Genomic DNA, 15,155 nt, shown 5'->3' on the forward strand with positions numbered 1-15,155 from the left:
ACTCCCTAAAAAGTACTTTAAAAGCATTTCATTTAATTACCATATAATTATTTGTAGATATGTTGTAACATTGTATTGCTCATAAACTCGCAAAGCATTAAATTAAACTTTAGTTAAGTATAAAAATTTTTTTTTTTTTTTTTTGTAAAGTGAAAGTTTTTTCACAAAAAAAATATATATATTTTCTCTAATTATTAATATTTATTTCTTGTTTTATTTAATATTTTTGTCTGCTATTAATTGACCAATAATAAATGCAATTGTATCATATTAAATGAAAGTATTAAATGTAATTAAATAAATAAAATTAAAAAAAAAACACACACACACACTCACAACACACAAAATAAATTATTGTGTTTGTATGTAAACAAGTTAATATAATTGTAAATATAAGATGAAAAAAAAACAAACAATCAAACATAATTTCACTTTATTAAATTGTTTATTAATTATTGACTTCCTTTTGATTAAGCTTTAACATTTCTATACAAAAGTTTTATTTGTATAGAATTAATTCAACGAAAAAATTATGGGTTATTAACCATAAATAAAATAAATAAATTGTATTAATTAAATAAATTCACACAAAATTATTTAAAGTAGAAAAATAATTATAATTTTACACAAAATTATTAAAAGTGGATGTTATGAATTAGGTTATAAATACATAGTTAGCATTTATTCCAAAACACCTACTCCATTTTATCACAAGTTTTTTATAGAAAAGTGTTTGGTGTAACAGTTTTCTACAGAAAAGTAAAAGTTTTCTATAGAAAAGCGTTTGGTGTAACAGTTTTCTATAGAAAAGTGTTTGGTGTAACAGTTTTCTATAGAAAAGTGTTTGGTGTAACAGTTTTCTTTAGAAAAGTGTTTGGTGTAACAGTTTTCTTTAGAAAAGTGTTTGGTGTAACAGTTTTCTTTAGAAAAATGTTTGGTGTAACAGTTTTATATAGAAAAGTTTTTGTTGTAACAGTTTTCTATAGAAGAGCGTTTGGTGTAACAGTTTTCTATAGAAAAGTGTTTGGTGTAACAGTTTTCTTTAGAAAAGTGTTTGGTGTAACAGTTTTCTTTAGAAAAGTGTTTGGTGTAACAGTTTTCTTTAGAAAAGTGTTTGGTGTAACAGTTTTCTTTAGAAAAGTGTTTAGTGTAACAGTTTTTTTAGAAAAGTGTTTGGTGTAACAGTTTTCTGTAGAAAAGCATTTGGTGTAACAGTTTTGTATAGAAAAGCGTTAGGTGTAACAGTTTTCTATAGAAAAGCGTTTGGTGTAACAGTTTTCTATAGAAAAATGTTTGGCGTAACAGTTTTCTATAGAAAAATGTTTGGCGTAACAGTTTTCTATAGAAAAATGTTTGGCGTAACAGTTTTCTATAGAAAAATGTTTGGCGTAACAGTTTTCTATAGAAAAATGTTTGGCGTAACAGTTTTCTATAGAAAAATGTTTGGCGTAACAGTTTTCTATAGAAAAATGTTTGGCGTAACAGTTTTCTATAGAAAAATGTTTGGTGTAACAGTTTTCTATTGAAAAATGTTTGGCGTAACAGTTTTCTCTACAAAGTTTTTGGTGTATCTGTTTTACCAAACACTTTTCTATAGTTTCTATATCTTCTCTAACAGTTTTCTGTAGAAAAGTTTCTTCTTTCAAAAAGTCTTTATTCTAACAGTATTTTGTTATTGTTTTTTAAACATTAACTGTAAGTCCTTATTTAAGTAGTGATTTGTAAGTGCGCGTTGTAAATACTTGCCTCCAATAACATCACCGTGTTATAATAATGAGTTAAAATAATAATAATAATAATAATAATAATAATAATAATAATAAGTAGTGGTAAGCACCTTGTTTTAGCTTTTTAACTCAAAATATTTTAATACAAGTTTTTGCTGGGAAATTTTGTATGTCTTGAGATCTTTAAGACATGTTTGCACATTCAAATTTTTATGTTAAGAATTCTCTTAACAAATCTAATTAAATCCAAATCATTATAAATAAGAGATTCACCTTTTATTAATAAAATCTCATATATCCATGTAACCCCTTTTAAAATTCCAAACATTTATTTTATTTACTTACATCAATAGTTTCTATTAAAAGTTTCCCTTTCTAAATTTTTCCCAAAAAAAAAAACTTTTTCAAAAGGAATTGATTAAATTCAATACTTTTATATGACAATAAACTAGCATTTAATAAAAACTTCCTTTTTTATATATATTTTTAAGGGATGGGTCGGCCACATAAAAATATCAATTACATCTCGTCTCTAATCATGTCAAAAATAAATTTGCAAATACAGAAACAAACTTGTTTTTAAGAAAGGGTGCTTGCTCGTCACATCACTTTGACAACTGAACAACAATTCAAACATACGCTCACGTTTTATAGACAATTTCGTAAAAGTTTTTACACGGTTGTCAGCATGAAATTGAAGAGTTTCGAGTTTTATGGCTTGTCAAAAATTATTTACCATGTAAACTCTGTCTCTGGTCTCATCAAACATCCATTATGGGGTGCACGTGCCATATTTATAGTTTTATAATGTGGAAAATTTGACCCTAAATAAACAAAAACAAATGGAAACAACAACAACCCTTTCTGCTCGTTTCGTTTTTTTTTTCTATTCCGCTCAAGTAGATTGTTGATTTTTCGATGCTGCTGACGGCTCAACCCCTAAAATGCATTATGTTGGTTATAAGTATGTTTTTTAATAGGGGGAGGAATGAATGGATGTATGTGTGCCTCGGTAAACATAATCACAATTTACGCATTTACGCACTTTTGCTTGGTTGTTGTTGCCCTCGTACACATGTTGCAAGCAAGATTTTTTTGTATGCGACAATTTGAACAGAAACTACATTTCTAGCGTTTATGCAGTTTTTTCTATTTGTATTTTAAAAGCGAACCTTATCAGTAAACTCTTGTTAAGCAGTGGCTCTAGCTGTTGTTGTTTTTGTGGTCTTGTATTTTCCACCGGGCCGGACCTCAATGTCATATATGGACGCTTCGCTTTAGAGCGTTTTTGTATGTCAGTGCGGGTTTTAATGTTGAAATGTGTGGTTTTGGGTTTAACGATAAAAATTCTTGGGTTTTTTATTTATTTTTTATATTTTCAAAAAAAAAATAACAACATTCCTCTCTCATACATGTCAAAGATTATATATGTACTTGTACTTGTTTCAAAGGAGAGGGAAGCATCAGTAAAGAAAAAGGAAACAACATAGTTTATTGTTAACTGCTGTGTAATAGTGTGTGTGTGTTTACTAAAACATGTTTGGGGGTTTCTGTGTTTGTGTTTATTGAACATTTTTGCGGTTGTCAATATTTTGTGGCCCTATTTAAGTGTTTGTAATGGGTGAGGGGGAGGTGAATATGAGTGCTGCTGCATATTTGCCTTATCAGCAAAACATATGTGGCTTTTAGTTGTTGTTGTCACTGCGTTTTTTTACTGCTATCTTTTGTTTATATTTGTATTCAGTTTTTATTTTGTCTTTATATTTAGAAAATTTCCCTTTTCTTTGTTACATTATTGTGATATTGAATTTTCCTCTTTTCAATACATGTAATGATGTGGCATTTTCTTATGTTTTTTTTTGTTGTTGTATTGGTTGCACTCTGTTTCCATATTGTTGTTCATGCATTTATACGCACATACATAAATTCTATTGACCACAATCTTTAGGGAATTGTTGTGGTTTTTAGTATTACATTAAACAGAAGTGGATTACAATAGCTAACAGGACAGTAGCACAGTGGGTCGGAATGTACAAGAGAATAGAAATAAATCTTAAACATTTACAGGTTAGGACTGTTTAGTTCTTTAAATCGTGCTCTTAGATAATATTCTTTAGAAAAGTGTCTGACTTTGGACAATGATCTATAAAAAGGTGTATGTATTTAGACCAGTTTCTATAGGCAAATATGTTATTATATAGTTTACTTAGGAAACGTTTCTGTCTACACAGTGTTCTATAGAAAAGTTTCTTAGTTTCAGTAACTGTTCTTAATTATATTTAGTTATATAGTGTTATAAAAAAGTTTAAATAGAAAAGTGTTTGTCTTCAGATAATTTTCTATATAAAGTGTTTGTATAAATTAAAAATATAGAAAATACATGTCGTTATCAAAAAAATGTGTTATCAAAGTGACAACATTATGTTGTGATACAGAATATTGTCGAAATGACACCGATTTAAGGTCGAAACCACAACGATGCGTTGTCAAAACTAAGATCAATTTTGACAACTGATTCTATAAACTTCGGTTCTATTTTACCGGGTTTTTACTTACGTGTAGAAAAACTTTTTAAACAGTGTCAGTAAAAGTGTTACCCCTATATTCATAAATGCCTAATAAAGTTATTGATGGTTTATGGTAGGAATTTTGTATTAAAAATTTGCGTTATAAACCTAAAATAAACGATTAATATCTTTAGGAATACGGGGGTTAGTCTTTTGGCTTTTTATGTCCGCTTAATAATATGAAAATGATTCTTCCTTATAAAATTATTCAAATTGTAGTCCTTTTAAATTCTACTGTCTATTAGCCAATAGTAACTGCTATTTTATTCCATGGGGATCATATCCATTTATTAGAAAATTTCTTAAATTCGATAGAAATAAAGGGAAATTTTCAAATTTACTAGAGAGAGAATGTATGTATATGGAGGAAAATATTTGAATGGCAAATATATTTTTTCTAACCACTTCAAAGTGTAAAGATTTTTTATGCAGTTGAATGTATAGAAATAAATGTTTAAAATCCAATTTTATAGCTGTCTGGGGAATTCCTTATAAATAAAAAGAGTGTGAGCTCAATAGTAGCTAAGAGTCAGTACGTGTTTATATAAATGTGTGTTTAAAACATTGGTCGGCACAAAGAGAATATACTGCAAATCTTTGTTTTCAGTGCGAAAACGTACTAAAGATGTTTGTTATTTCTAATCATTTAAAGATACCTTTCTTTTTACACGTCTTCTAATGCCGATCACTGCTTTAAACTTCTGAAAACAAAAGCTTAAATAGAAAATACATATTTTATGCATCACGTTTTGTTTTTGTGACCATATGTTTTTTTTTTTAAGTTTTTGCCATTTAAAAAGTATTTTTTTTTTATTTTTCAAAGAGCTTAACACCCAATTGCTAAAATCCTGTACCAGTCTTGCTTTTTTTCTATTGTAGTTTTTATACTTCCTCTGTCCTGCTTGTTCTTGTTGTTGTTGTTTGTTTGGTTCTAACGATGAAGTGTCAAATCATTTCATTTTGTTGGTTCAATAAATTTTAGATACATGTATGTATGTGGTGTTTTTTTCTTATTCCATTCCATATGCTTTCGCTTCTTCACTTGTCCTTTTTTTGTGTTGTATGTGCTTAGAATGAATTTGGGGTTTTGGGTTGTAGTAGTATGTTAGATTTTAAATTCGTTAGACATGTGAATAAAAATTGTGAAAAGTTTGTTCGTAAGTTGGGTTTTCTTTAAAATTTTCTTTTTCTTCGACAAATACATATTTAGAGAAATTAATGGTTTTCACACTTGAAATTTGAAGTGTTGTCGACAATTTTATTTTTTATTTATTTATGTTAGAGAACTCTTTATTTGTGGGGGGGCAAAAAAGATAAATGATCTTAAATTTTTGATAGATTTTTTTTAAATAAATAAAGTATTTTATTTTGTTATAAAAATTAAAAGGAAATAAATTTTGAAAGGAGAAAGTAAGAATTAGTAGAAGTTACATTAAAAGTAATGATTTACAAAACAAATAAGTACTTTAATAAGTCATTACAAATAGTGAGATAAATAATTTATTGTCTTTTATATAGCTCTTTAATATAAGTCTTTTTAAAAGTAATACGGACTTTATGTAGTAGTAATTGAAAAGTAGTTTTTGTTTTAAGTACAAAACATTTCCTAGAATTTAAAAATCTTAACCAAATGTTTAATTTAACAAATTATTTTTGTATTTTTCTTTATTTCTATATTTTCTGGTTCTTAATTCAAATTTAATAACCTCCTATAACAATTTCCTGTTTAAGTTATTGAAATCTATTACTTACTTAGCCAGATATAATATTTATTATTTAATTTAATGACACACTGCCAAAGAAAAACAGGAAAAGAACATCATGTTTTTAAATGGACCAAATAGAAAGGAATCCATCATCATCTTAAATATCAGAAGAAAAAAAGAACAAGAAAGACGGAAATGAAACCACACCCTCTCTGCTTAGCATTAGTAGTAGTTACTTTGGTTATAATTTTACAAATAACAATGGAATATTTCGCTACCCAACCGACCAACATTATAAAATTTAAACAAATGGCTTTGGCTGCTGTTTTCTGCTGCTTTTTTTATTTTTAAGAATTTGTTTGAAGTAAAAATGTAAGGAAATTCCTTAAATACTCTACTATCGCCTTTTTATTATTCATCAAAAAACGTCGACTGCCAGCTAGCTTTTCGGCTTACTTAGCTATTTTTGTTGGATTTTTTGTTCTTTTTTTCACATTCATTGTGTGTGGATTTTTTCACTTTTAAGTATTTTTGTAGTTTAGTCGGCTAGCAAAATTTCGTGAATTTTGGGGAGTCTCGAGGTAAGAGACTGCACCATATTTTTTGGCGTGTGCTACTTGTTATGCAAAATATGCCGTTTTATAAATTTTCAATATATTTTTTTGTCGGCTTTATTTTCTTCTACTCTCCATTACATTCATTACATATTTTTTCCTCTCTTACTTTCTTTCCTTTGTATGTTTTATTATGAAGTCCAGAAACAAAAAAATATTTAAAGAACTTTATTTTAGCCTCTTTTACTTAACTGGAAGATTTATTAAAAATAACTAAAGAATAGCCATAAAATATGCTATGAAATACTTTGTTTTCAAAATAATCATGATTATATGGTACAAATTTTTAAGGACCTAGAATAGAAGCCAACACCCGACTATACACCCATCCATCATCTTAGTCATTTACATACATACATACGTTACTTTTTGTCTCCCTTATTACTCTCGCCCTCCCTAGTGTAATGTTAACGCTCTTAACTAAAAGCAGGGAGTGAGTGTGTATAAGTGAGCGAACGAGTGTTTGAGTGTTGTAAGCAGCCTCCTTTAAGAGTTGTTAGAAACTTTATTAACGTAATGTAATGAAAGCAGCAAATCGCCTTAAGTTTTTCTTGTCTTGTATTCTTTTGTAGTTGCTACTCCCTCTAGAAGAAGTTTCATCATGTTCATGATGATAATGATGAGGTTACCACTGCCGCCTTTTAGGAAAGTAAAAAACTGCAAACATACATTACAGTGGCTTTTGTTGTTCTTGTAATATGAGCACAAAATTCTTGTGAAAATTGTATGAAGGTTAAAGAACTTGTGTTGGGTTGTAAATCTGCCTCATTTTGCTGTAGAAGTAAGAAAGACTAATGGCTGTTTCTTTTCCGTTTTTTTTTTTTTTTGCAGACTTAAGACCAAACAAATGTTTTCTTGATGTATTTAGATTATGAATATAAATTTTGTTATGATTTTCTTTATAGTCTTTTTTGGTAATAATTATAAAAAATATGTAATTTTTATTAAACAAATTGAATTTTGATTTAATTTTAAATAAATTTTTCTAAAAAAGTATTTTGACAGATTTTACTGTTAAAATTTTAAAGAAATATAAGTGGTTAATAATATTTTGGAAAATATTCCTTGTCTTTAAAGAATTTCAATTAAATTTTCTTTAAAAAAAATAATAAAACAAAATTTAAATCCACAAATAGTTAGTCCTATAAAACTGTTGTCAGTAACACTGACCACAACATAGTTTGTTGTCGTTGTCCTGTTTTCTTTCAACAAATCAGCCCTGTGTTTTCGTTCGTTATGACATGCTTTTACCTCGTCCTTCCTAAAAGTGTAAATAAACTAACATACTCTTTCACATTTTAAAGGCTACTATAAAATATTGTGTGAAAAAAACAAAGTATACTTTAAGGGGAAAGTGTCAACATAACCAAACAACACAACATAATACATGTCAAAGCTCTTTTGTTTGTTGATATGATTTATTAATTCACATGCAGATTTTCCGTTCATACATATTTTTTTTGTCCATTTTTGTTTATATCTTTCTCATTCACTCATTTTTGCTGGCGTTTGTTTTTTTATCCTGCTGATTTTGGTACCACAAAGCAGCAGCAAAAGGAAAGAATATTATAGTAATATTTACCCCATATGATGACTAATCTGCTCCTACTGCTTCCTTTTATAACGATTTTTTTTGTTTGTCTATAGGTAACCCCCCTTCTACCAAAAATTGCGCTGGTTTTGTTTATTTATTTTTTCTCATTTATGTCGCAATACACTGCAGTAAAAACTATAAAAAATAAGGCCCCTGAAAAGACCCCAGCAACAAAATAAACAAATAAACTCACCAAAGGAAAAAACAACTACATTTTGAACCTCAATAGCAACAAGACCCCCAAAATATATATGTATGTATTTTTTTAGTATGTCACTCTTTAAACAAAAGGCCAACGGAAAAAATTCAAACTGCCTTGTTAATACACTAGTTTTTGTGTTTTCTCTCTGTTATTGTTGCTGTTGTAGGGAGTAGAGTTTAACTTTTTAGAAAAAAGCTAAAAGTGTTAAATAAAAAAATGTGCTAAAATAGGCAAATTTGGAGGGAAAAATTCTAAGACTAAAGAGAAATAGCAGCTAAAACTGTTTTAGGCTAATTTTTGTTTACAATTCAATGAATCTGAAACAATGACTGTAAATTTTGCATGATTTATGGAAAATTATTTTATGACGTTGTAGATGGATGATTTGAATGTGAAAAGAAATAGCCAGTGAATAAAGATTAGGAAAATCTTTCATTACACTTTTTTACACTCTTTTGTCAGCTATAGTTTTATATGTATTCGTCAAGGCAAATTACGTTCTAAAAAAAGCTCCTTCAACCTTATTTTGGAAAGCATTTTAAAAGAATTCAAGTAACTCTTTCAAAGATTTCGAGGTTATTTTAAGTTATATTTTTTACCTGTTATATAAATGCTCTTTAAACCTCAATTTATAGAACATTTAAAAGCTTCAAATGACATTTTCTAAGATTATTTAGAATTCTAAAAATTAAAAAGTTGTATTTTAATTGATCCCATTGTGCAACTGAAAATTACTTAATATATTAATAATTATTCAATAAAACATTTAAAAGCTTGAAATGACATTTTTTAAGCTTATTTAGAATTTGCTTAATTTTTGACACATTGTGCGGAAAATGTAATAAAAATAAGAACTTTTTTAGGCTGTATTCTAAAAATTAAAAGGTTTTATTCTAGTTGATCCCATTGTGCATCTGAAAATTTCTTAATATATTAATATTTATTAAATACCTTAAAATATATATTAAAATATTTAATATATATTTTCTTGAAGATCTTTAAAACCCCATTCAAGCATTTCTGAAGCCATTGTGCAAATTATTTGCACAATACATGTACAATTTTTTGAATATATGTACATCTCTCTTTTTAGTCTTAATTTATTTGTTTTTTTTTTTTTTTTTTTTTTGAGGAAATAGTTTTTGATTATTTTCATTAAATACAATCTACAACTACAATGTTCAAACAGCCAGTTGATGAAAAGCCAACAAGCAACATTCCAAAGACAAAGAGCTTCCACCAAAAAATCTCTTCAATTTTATTTTTAACACAATAATTACTACCGTTATGAAAAACTTTGAACATTAGCTGTAGGGTGTTGAAAAAACTTGTCATGAAATTTCATTTCATCAAGTGTGTAAATGTTGTTCTTTATTTGTTTGAAGATCTTTAAAACCCCATTCAAGCATTTCTGGAGCCATTGTGCAAATTATTTGCACAATACATGTACAATTTTTTGAATATATGTACATCTCTCTTTTTAGTCTTTATTTATTTATTTTTTTTTTTTTGAGGAAATAGTTTTTGATTATTTTTATTAAATACAAACTACAACTACAATGTTCAAACAGCCAGTTGATGAAAAGCCAACAAGCAACATTCCAATACTCCAAAAAATTACAACAACAACAAAAAGTTTTGAAATAAAATACTTAAAATATTCATAGGAAAAATACAATTCCCATGAAAATGTCTGAATGTTTTTGAAGTTGGTCACTGCGTATACTTTTAGTTGTTTTTGTAGTAATTTTTGTGAAGTATGTGTTGTTGAGTGCAAAATTCTGATATTCCTCCACCGAGCAACCAACCAACAGCCCATTCAGCAAACAAACCAACACTTGCTCTTACAACCCATGTCATTTACAGTAAACAAATATCGGCAAAGAATGAGCCAAAAAGGTGGTAAATAGGGAGGCATTCATCCCACAGTGTTGTTTCGGCGTCAGCATTGTAGTCTTCTTGCTAACAATCAAACACATGCTTATGTGTGCCACACTTGAAAATATCATTTGCAGTGCGTGCTTGAAAATATGTTAAAGGGTTTAAAACCCATTCGTTATACAATTTTCCTCTTTTGCTACGTTTTTTTCTTTTTCTCTCTGTCTTTTGCTGGGTTTTATATTACAAATTTCATGCTTGATGTTTGTTTGGCTGTCAGTGTGCGAATTTAAATGTTTATTTGTACCCATATTTCCCTTAGACCTACAATTCTCTTTCCCTGTTTTTCCTCTTCCACCATTCTCGCTACAATTTTACAGAAATAAATACCAAAAAATATATAAAATTGTAAGTGCAAATATATAAAATAAACCAATATGCATGAATGTGAAATCAAATGCTTGTTTCCGTTTCCGCTGTGGTGGGTAATCTTTTACATTTTTACTCTTCTTTTTTTCTGGTTTTCATACATACATATAATATGTATGTACTATGTAAAATTGAATGTATTTATGTATGTAGGTGTGTAGCAAGAGTGGTTCGTACAAAAGATATTTTATCTGGTAAAGAAACAAACATATGTTGAAAATTTGGAAAATTCGTAAATCGATCTTCAAATAATGACAACATATACTTCGGTTACAAGGAAAATGTATTAATATTTAAACTCATTCTCACACAGTCATATGTTATGTTATTCATTTTACCTTTTCATAGCATTTTATCAGAATCTTTCTTTGCGCTAAAAATAGAAATTAATCCACGAATTAAATTTTTATTCAAAAGTTTTTCATCCAAGAAGCTTTAACTAAATTAGAAGCACTTCTAGAAAGAGCATAAAACTTTTCTTTTAAGAGTTTGTTTTATTAAAGCTAATCTTTTAAAAACTTTTCTTATAAAAGCCTAAAAGCTTTTTAAAAGATAATTGTTTTAAATCAAAACTTTCATAAAAACTTCAATGCTTTTGTTATAAAATATTTAGTTAATTTTTTTTAAAGCTTTTGTTATAAAAGCTTAAAATGTTTAAAAGCCTACTAAATCTTAAAAGCTTTTCTTATAAAAAATTAGAAGATTTCTTTTAAAAGGTTTTCTTATAAAAGCTTTCCGTATATCTTTCTTCCCAAAAAGTAAAAGAAAAATCTCTTTACAAGCGTTCTTGTTATAAAAATATAAAAGCTTATTTTTTACCAGCTTAAAAGCTTTTCTTATATATAATGAATTACTGACAAAGAGCTTCCACGAAAAAATCTCTTCAATTTTATTTTTAACACAATAATTACTACCGTTATGAAAAACTTTGTACATTAGCTGTAGGGTGTTGAAAAAACTTGTCATGAAATTTCATTTCATCAAGTGTTTAAATGTTGTTCTTTATTTATTTTTTTTTGCGTTTTTTTCATCCTTATGCACATGACATGAGTTTATTATGCATGCACACTTGCTCCTTGTGCTTTATATGTGTGAGTTTTATTTTTTGGGAAGGAAGCAACTTTAATGGTCAAGCGGATATTTAATTCAATTTGCTGATTTATTTATCTTCCCCTCTGCATCAGTAACTATCAAGTCATTTACTTTGGAGTGCTATTTGCTGTATATTTTGAAACATATTTCGTTGAAATCATGTTTAAGAACATTTATTAAAAGCAAAATAATATTAACGGATCAAGGCTGGTAAAGAATGCAATCCCTATGGGTATTATTTTTCTAACCGGATCTATAGATTTTGAACTTTGCTGCGTAAATTTAGTCGCATTCCAAAACATATCTTTTTTCATTCAAATATCTTTTTAAACGTACTACGCGTCAGATTTTGTTTTTTGGTTGATTAAATGAATGTTTGTTGCTTGGCCCTATTGAAATTAAAAAATATTTGGTTTGGATAAGCAAATCATATTAAATAAACTACTACAGGATACGACTCTGTCCTAAAATGAAATTTACAACAGTATTTTAGTGAGTGTGTGTGTCAGTATATGATATGACTTAGTGTGAGTATTTCCGGTTCCTACATACTTGAGTGCCCTTAGGGGTTTTCTGTATAATTGTTTTTGTTTTCTTCTTTTAGCTCCACAGAGAGTATTTCAAGCACAAATTTCATATTTCATGGACTGACTATATTTATTCATATTCAAACTCATACACAGACAGACCCCTTCATACATATTTGAACATGTAGGGATTTAATTGACTTGCTTTTATTATTATTTTTACATTTATTTTTTTTAATTCAGAAAAACTGTGAAAAAAGAAACATCATACATTTTGGTTTGGTACATTCATGTTTATAACCACTCAACTTTTGGTTATGAATTTTCGGAAAATTCATATGAGAAGCCAGAATAGTAAGGGGTACTGTAAAGCAATGAATGTGTGATGAGTTGTATTAAAACAAAAAAAAAAAAAACAAGAAAATAAAATCAACATCAGTAGCTGTGGCATCAACATCTATCCATCCTTTCTTCCTTCGTTCGTATGGTTGTGATTCATCATGCCAGCAATGCATTCATTCATCCATCATGCATTTATTATTATTTTTGCAACTGTGGTTGTTGTTGTTATGAGGCTTATGATATTTTAATTGTGTTTATTTAACGTTCCATACCCACTTACTTAATATTTCTCTCTCCGTTATACTTTTACACATTTCCCCTAAAATGAGAGAAAATTTTAACTCACTTTTGCCAAATTGTTGTGTATATGTTGAACAACCACTTTTGGTATGTTGCTTTTTTTTGACTAAATTGTAAATTAATTTCAGATTTTATTTACTAAAATTGTTTAAATATACATTTCCTCTTCTCCATGTATTTATGTATTTTTTTTTTTTAATTTCTACCATTTAACCTGTTCAACATTTTTATGGCCAATGCCAGCAACCACAACCCCAACCACCAGTCATTTTTAATTTTATATTTAAGTTTATTTATTTGTAATTATTTTTGCTTTCGTAAGAAGGATGTTAGTAAAAGTTTTTATCAAGTGTTAGATTTCTTTTAGTACTAAGAAATCCTACTGATCTTGCTGATCAAATTAGTCCATCCTTTTTTTGCAGGTCCTACACTTGATCATTTTTGTGCTAAATTAAGTTTAAAACATTTGCCATTTTTTTTTATTAGAACTTTCCTATTTCTAAAACTTTTTTCACAGTCCTCGTATTTCTAATTTATTTTTAACTTTTTCAACCACATATTAGAGTGTTTAGTTTAATTCAATTATATTATTTATTTCGGTAGCGGAAAACTATTTTCGAACAATGGAAAAAAATCTAAAAGTTAGAAAGTTCGTAATTATTGGAAAACAAGAAACAGTCTCTCACACACGCTACAAATTGCTGTGAAATTGGAAAATTATTTAATTGTGCACAGTGGCTTGAAGTGGTGTTTGTTTAGTTGAAGAATTTTTTATTTTTTTTTTTTTTTTGGGATATTACGTATGGAGTCTGTCAGACTAACTTACTACTCTATTTTTAGGAACCTAATAGACCCTGGTCTAATATTCAAAAATTTTTTTTAGACTATTCATTGGAGACCAACAGCTTCTCGTCTTGTAGTCTCTCATTTATTAGACTTGAGTCTATTAGCCGTTCGTCTAATGAATACTCATATATCAGACATTCTTTAATTAGACTATCTTCTGTTAAAATTTCGTCTATTGAACTATCGTCTATTTCTGCTATTAGAGAACCATCAATGACGTTCTCGTCTAATAATCTTTCATTTTTACACAGAGAAGCAAAAGAATCGGTAGATAAGTATCGTTTTCAAAAGTAAGTTGAACATGTTTCTTACCATTTAGACAACGGATATGTATAGACTTTAAATAACACCCAATTGTCATTTTGATAAGAACCGTTGTTATTTAAACAACGTGTTGTTGTCATTGCAAGACCGCATTGTTTTCATTTCGATTACGCTTCATATCATTTCGACAATGCACAATTGTCCACAACGAATCGTTTGATAATACATAATTAATTTTTGTTAACAACTGATGTTATTGAAAAATTATAAACGCCTTGGTGTCAACTTGATACCAAGCGTGATAATTTAAAAATGACTATTTTCCCTTTGTGTAGACTTCGTCTATTATAATCTTGTTTACTATTCTATTCTTGTTTATCCATTATAATCTTTTCTATCTATTGGACTCTTATCTATTACATCATTATCTGTTAGACTTTCTTCTATTAGATGTTTTTCTATTATTGCCTCGTCTAAGAGATTCTCGCTCAATAGTCTCTCATTTTTAGACTCTTTCATCTATTATACTTTTGTCCATTAGGTTTTCGTCTAATAGTCGCTATTCAATTCAATTTAATTTATACTATTTTATTTCGCCTAATCATATTTCGTCTAATGCAGATTTGTCTAATTCAGATCAATTTATATTATAATCTCATTTATTAAAATCTTAACTTCAAAAAACTCATTCATTTTACTTTTGTTTTTTTATATCAAATTTAATTAAATTAAATTAATTTAATTTAAATATTTAAGCATCCGATTTTCTAATAAATATTCTATTAGATCTTTAATAAAAATAAATTCTCTTTATTAGCAATCAAGTTTCATGATCGTAAAAACAACTTGCTTAATCATAACAACCTTTTTTATTTCTTAAATATGCAAAACTTTCCAGCTTTATTATTTAAAAACAGTTTATTTCTTTAAATTAGTTTTAAAATTTCTAATAATTTTTTTTATTTTTCTCTTATCTTTACAGGTAGGTGACAATGTATGTACCTCATTTGCAAAATTTTCGGTTTTATCTTAAATTTCTTACTTATTTCAAATAATGGGTGGGATGT

At 27.9% G+C, this 15,155-nt stretch overlaps 1 protein-coding gene across 12 annotated transcripts in view; it reads left to right on the forward strand.

Moving 5' to 3' along the window:
- LOC111690812 (maternal protein pumilio) overlaps positions 1–15,155 on the forward strand; it is a 352,313-nt gene that overhangs the window by 209,395 nt on the left and 127,763 nt on the right. For 3 of the 12 annotated variants that reach the window (XM_046950487.1, XM_023453380.2, XM_023453382.2), the window contains exon 2: positions 15,071–15,082. The exons of the other annotated variants lie outside the window; for them this stretch is intronic. In XM_046950487.1, the coding sequence (XP_046806443.1) occupies positions 15,071–15,082 (12 nt within the window). The remainder of the gene's footprint in view (positions 1–15,070; positions 15,083–15,155) is intronic. 12 annotated transcript variants of the gene reach the window in all.

The sequence above is a fragment of the Lucilia cuprina genome, chromosome 4, assembly GCF_022045245.1.
Source record: "Lucilia cuprina isolate Lc7/37 chromosome 4, ASM2204524v1, whole genome shotgun sequence".
NCBI lineage: Eukaryota > Metazoa > Arthropoda > Insecta > Diptera > Calliphoridae > Lucilia > Lucilia cuprina.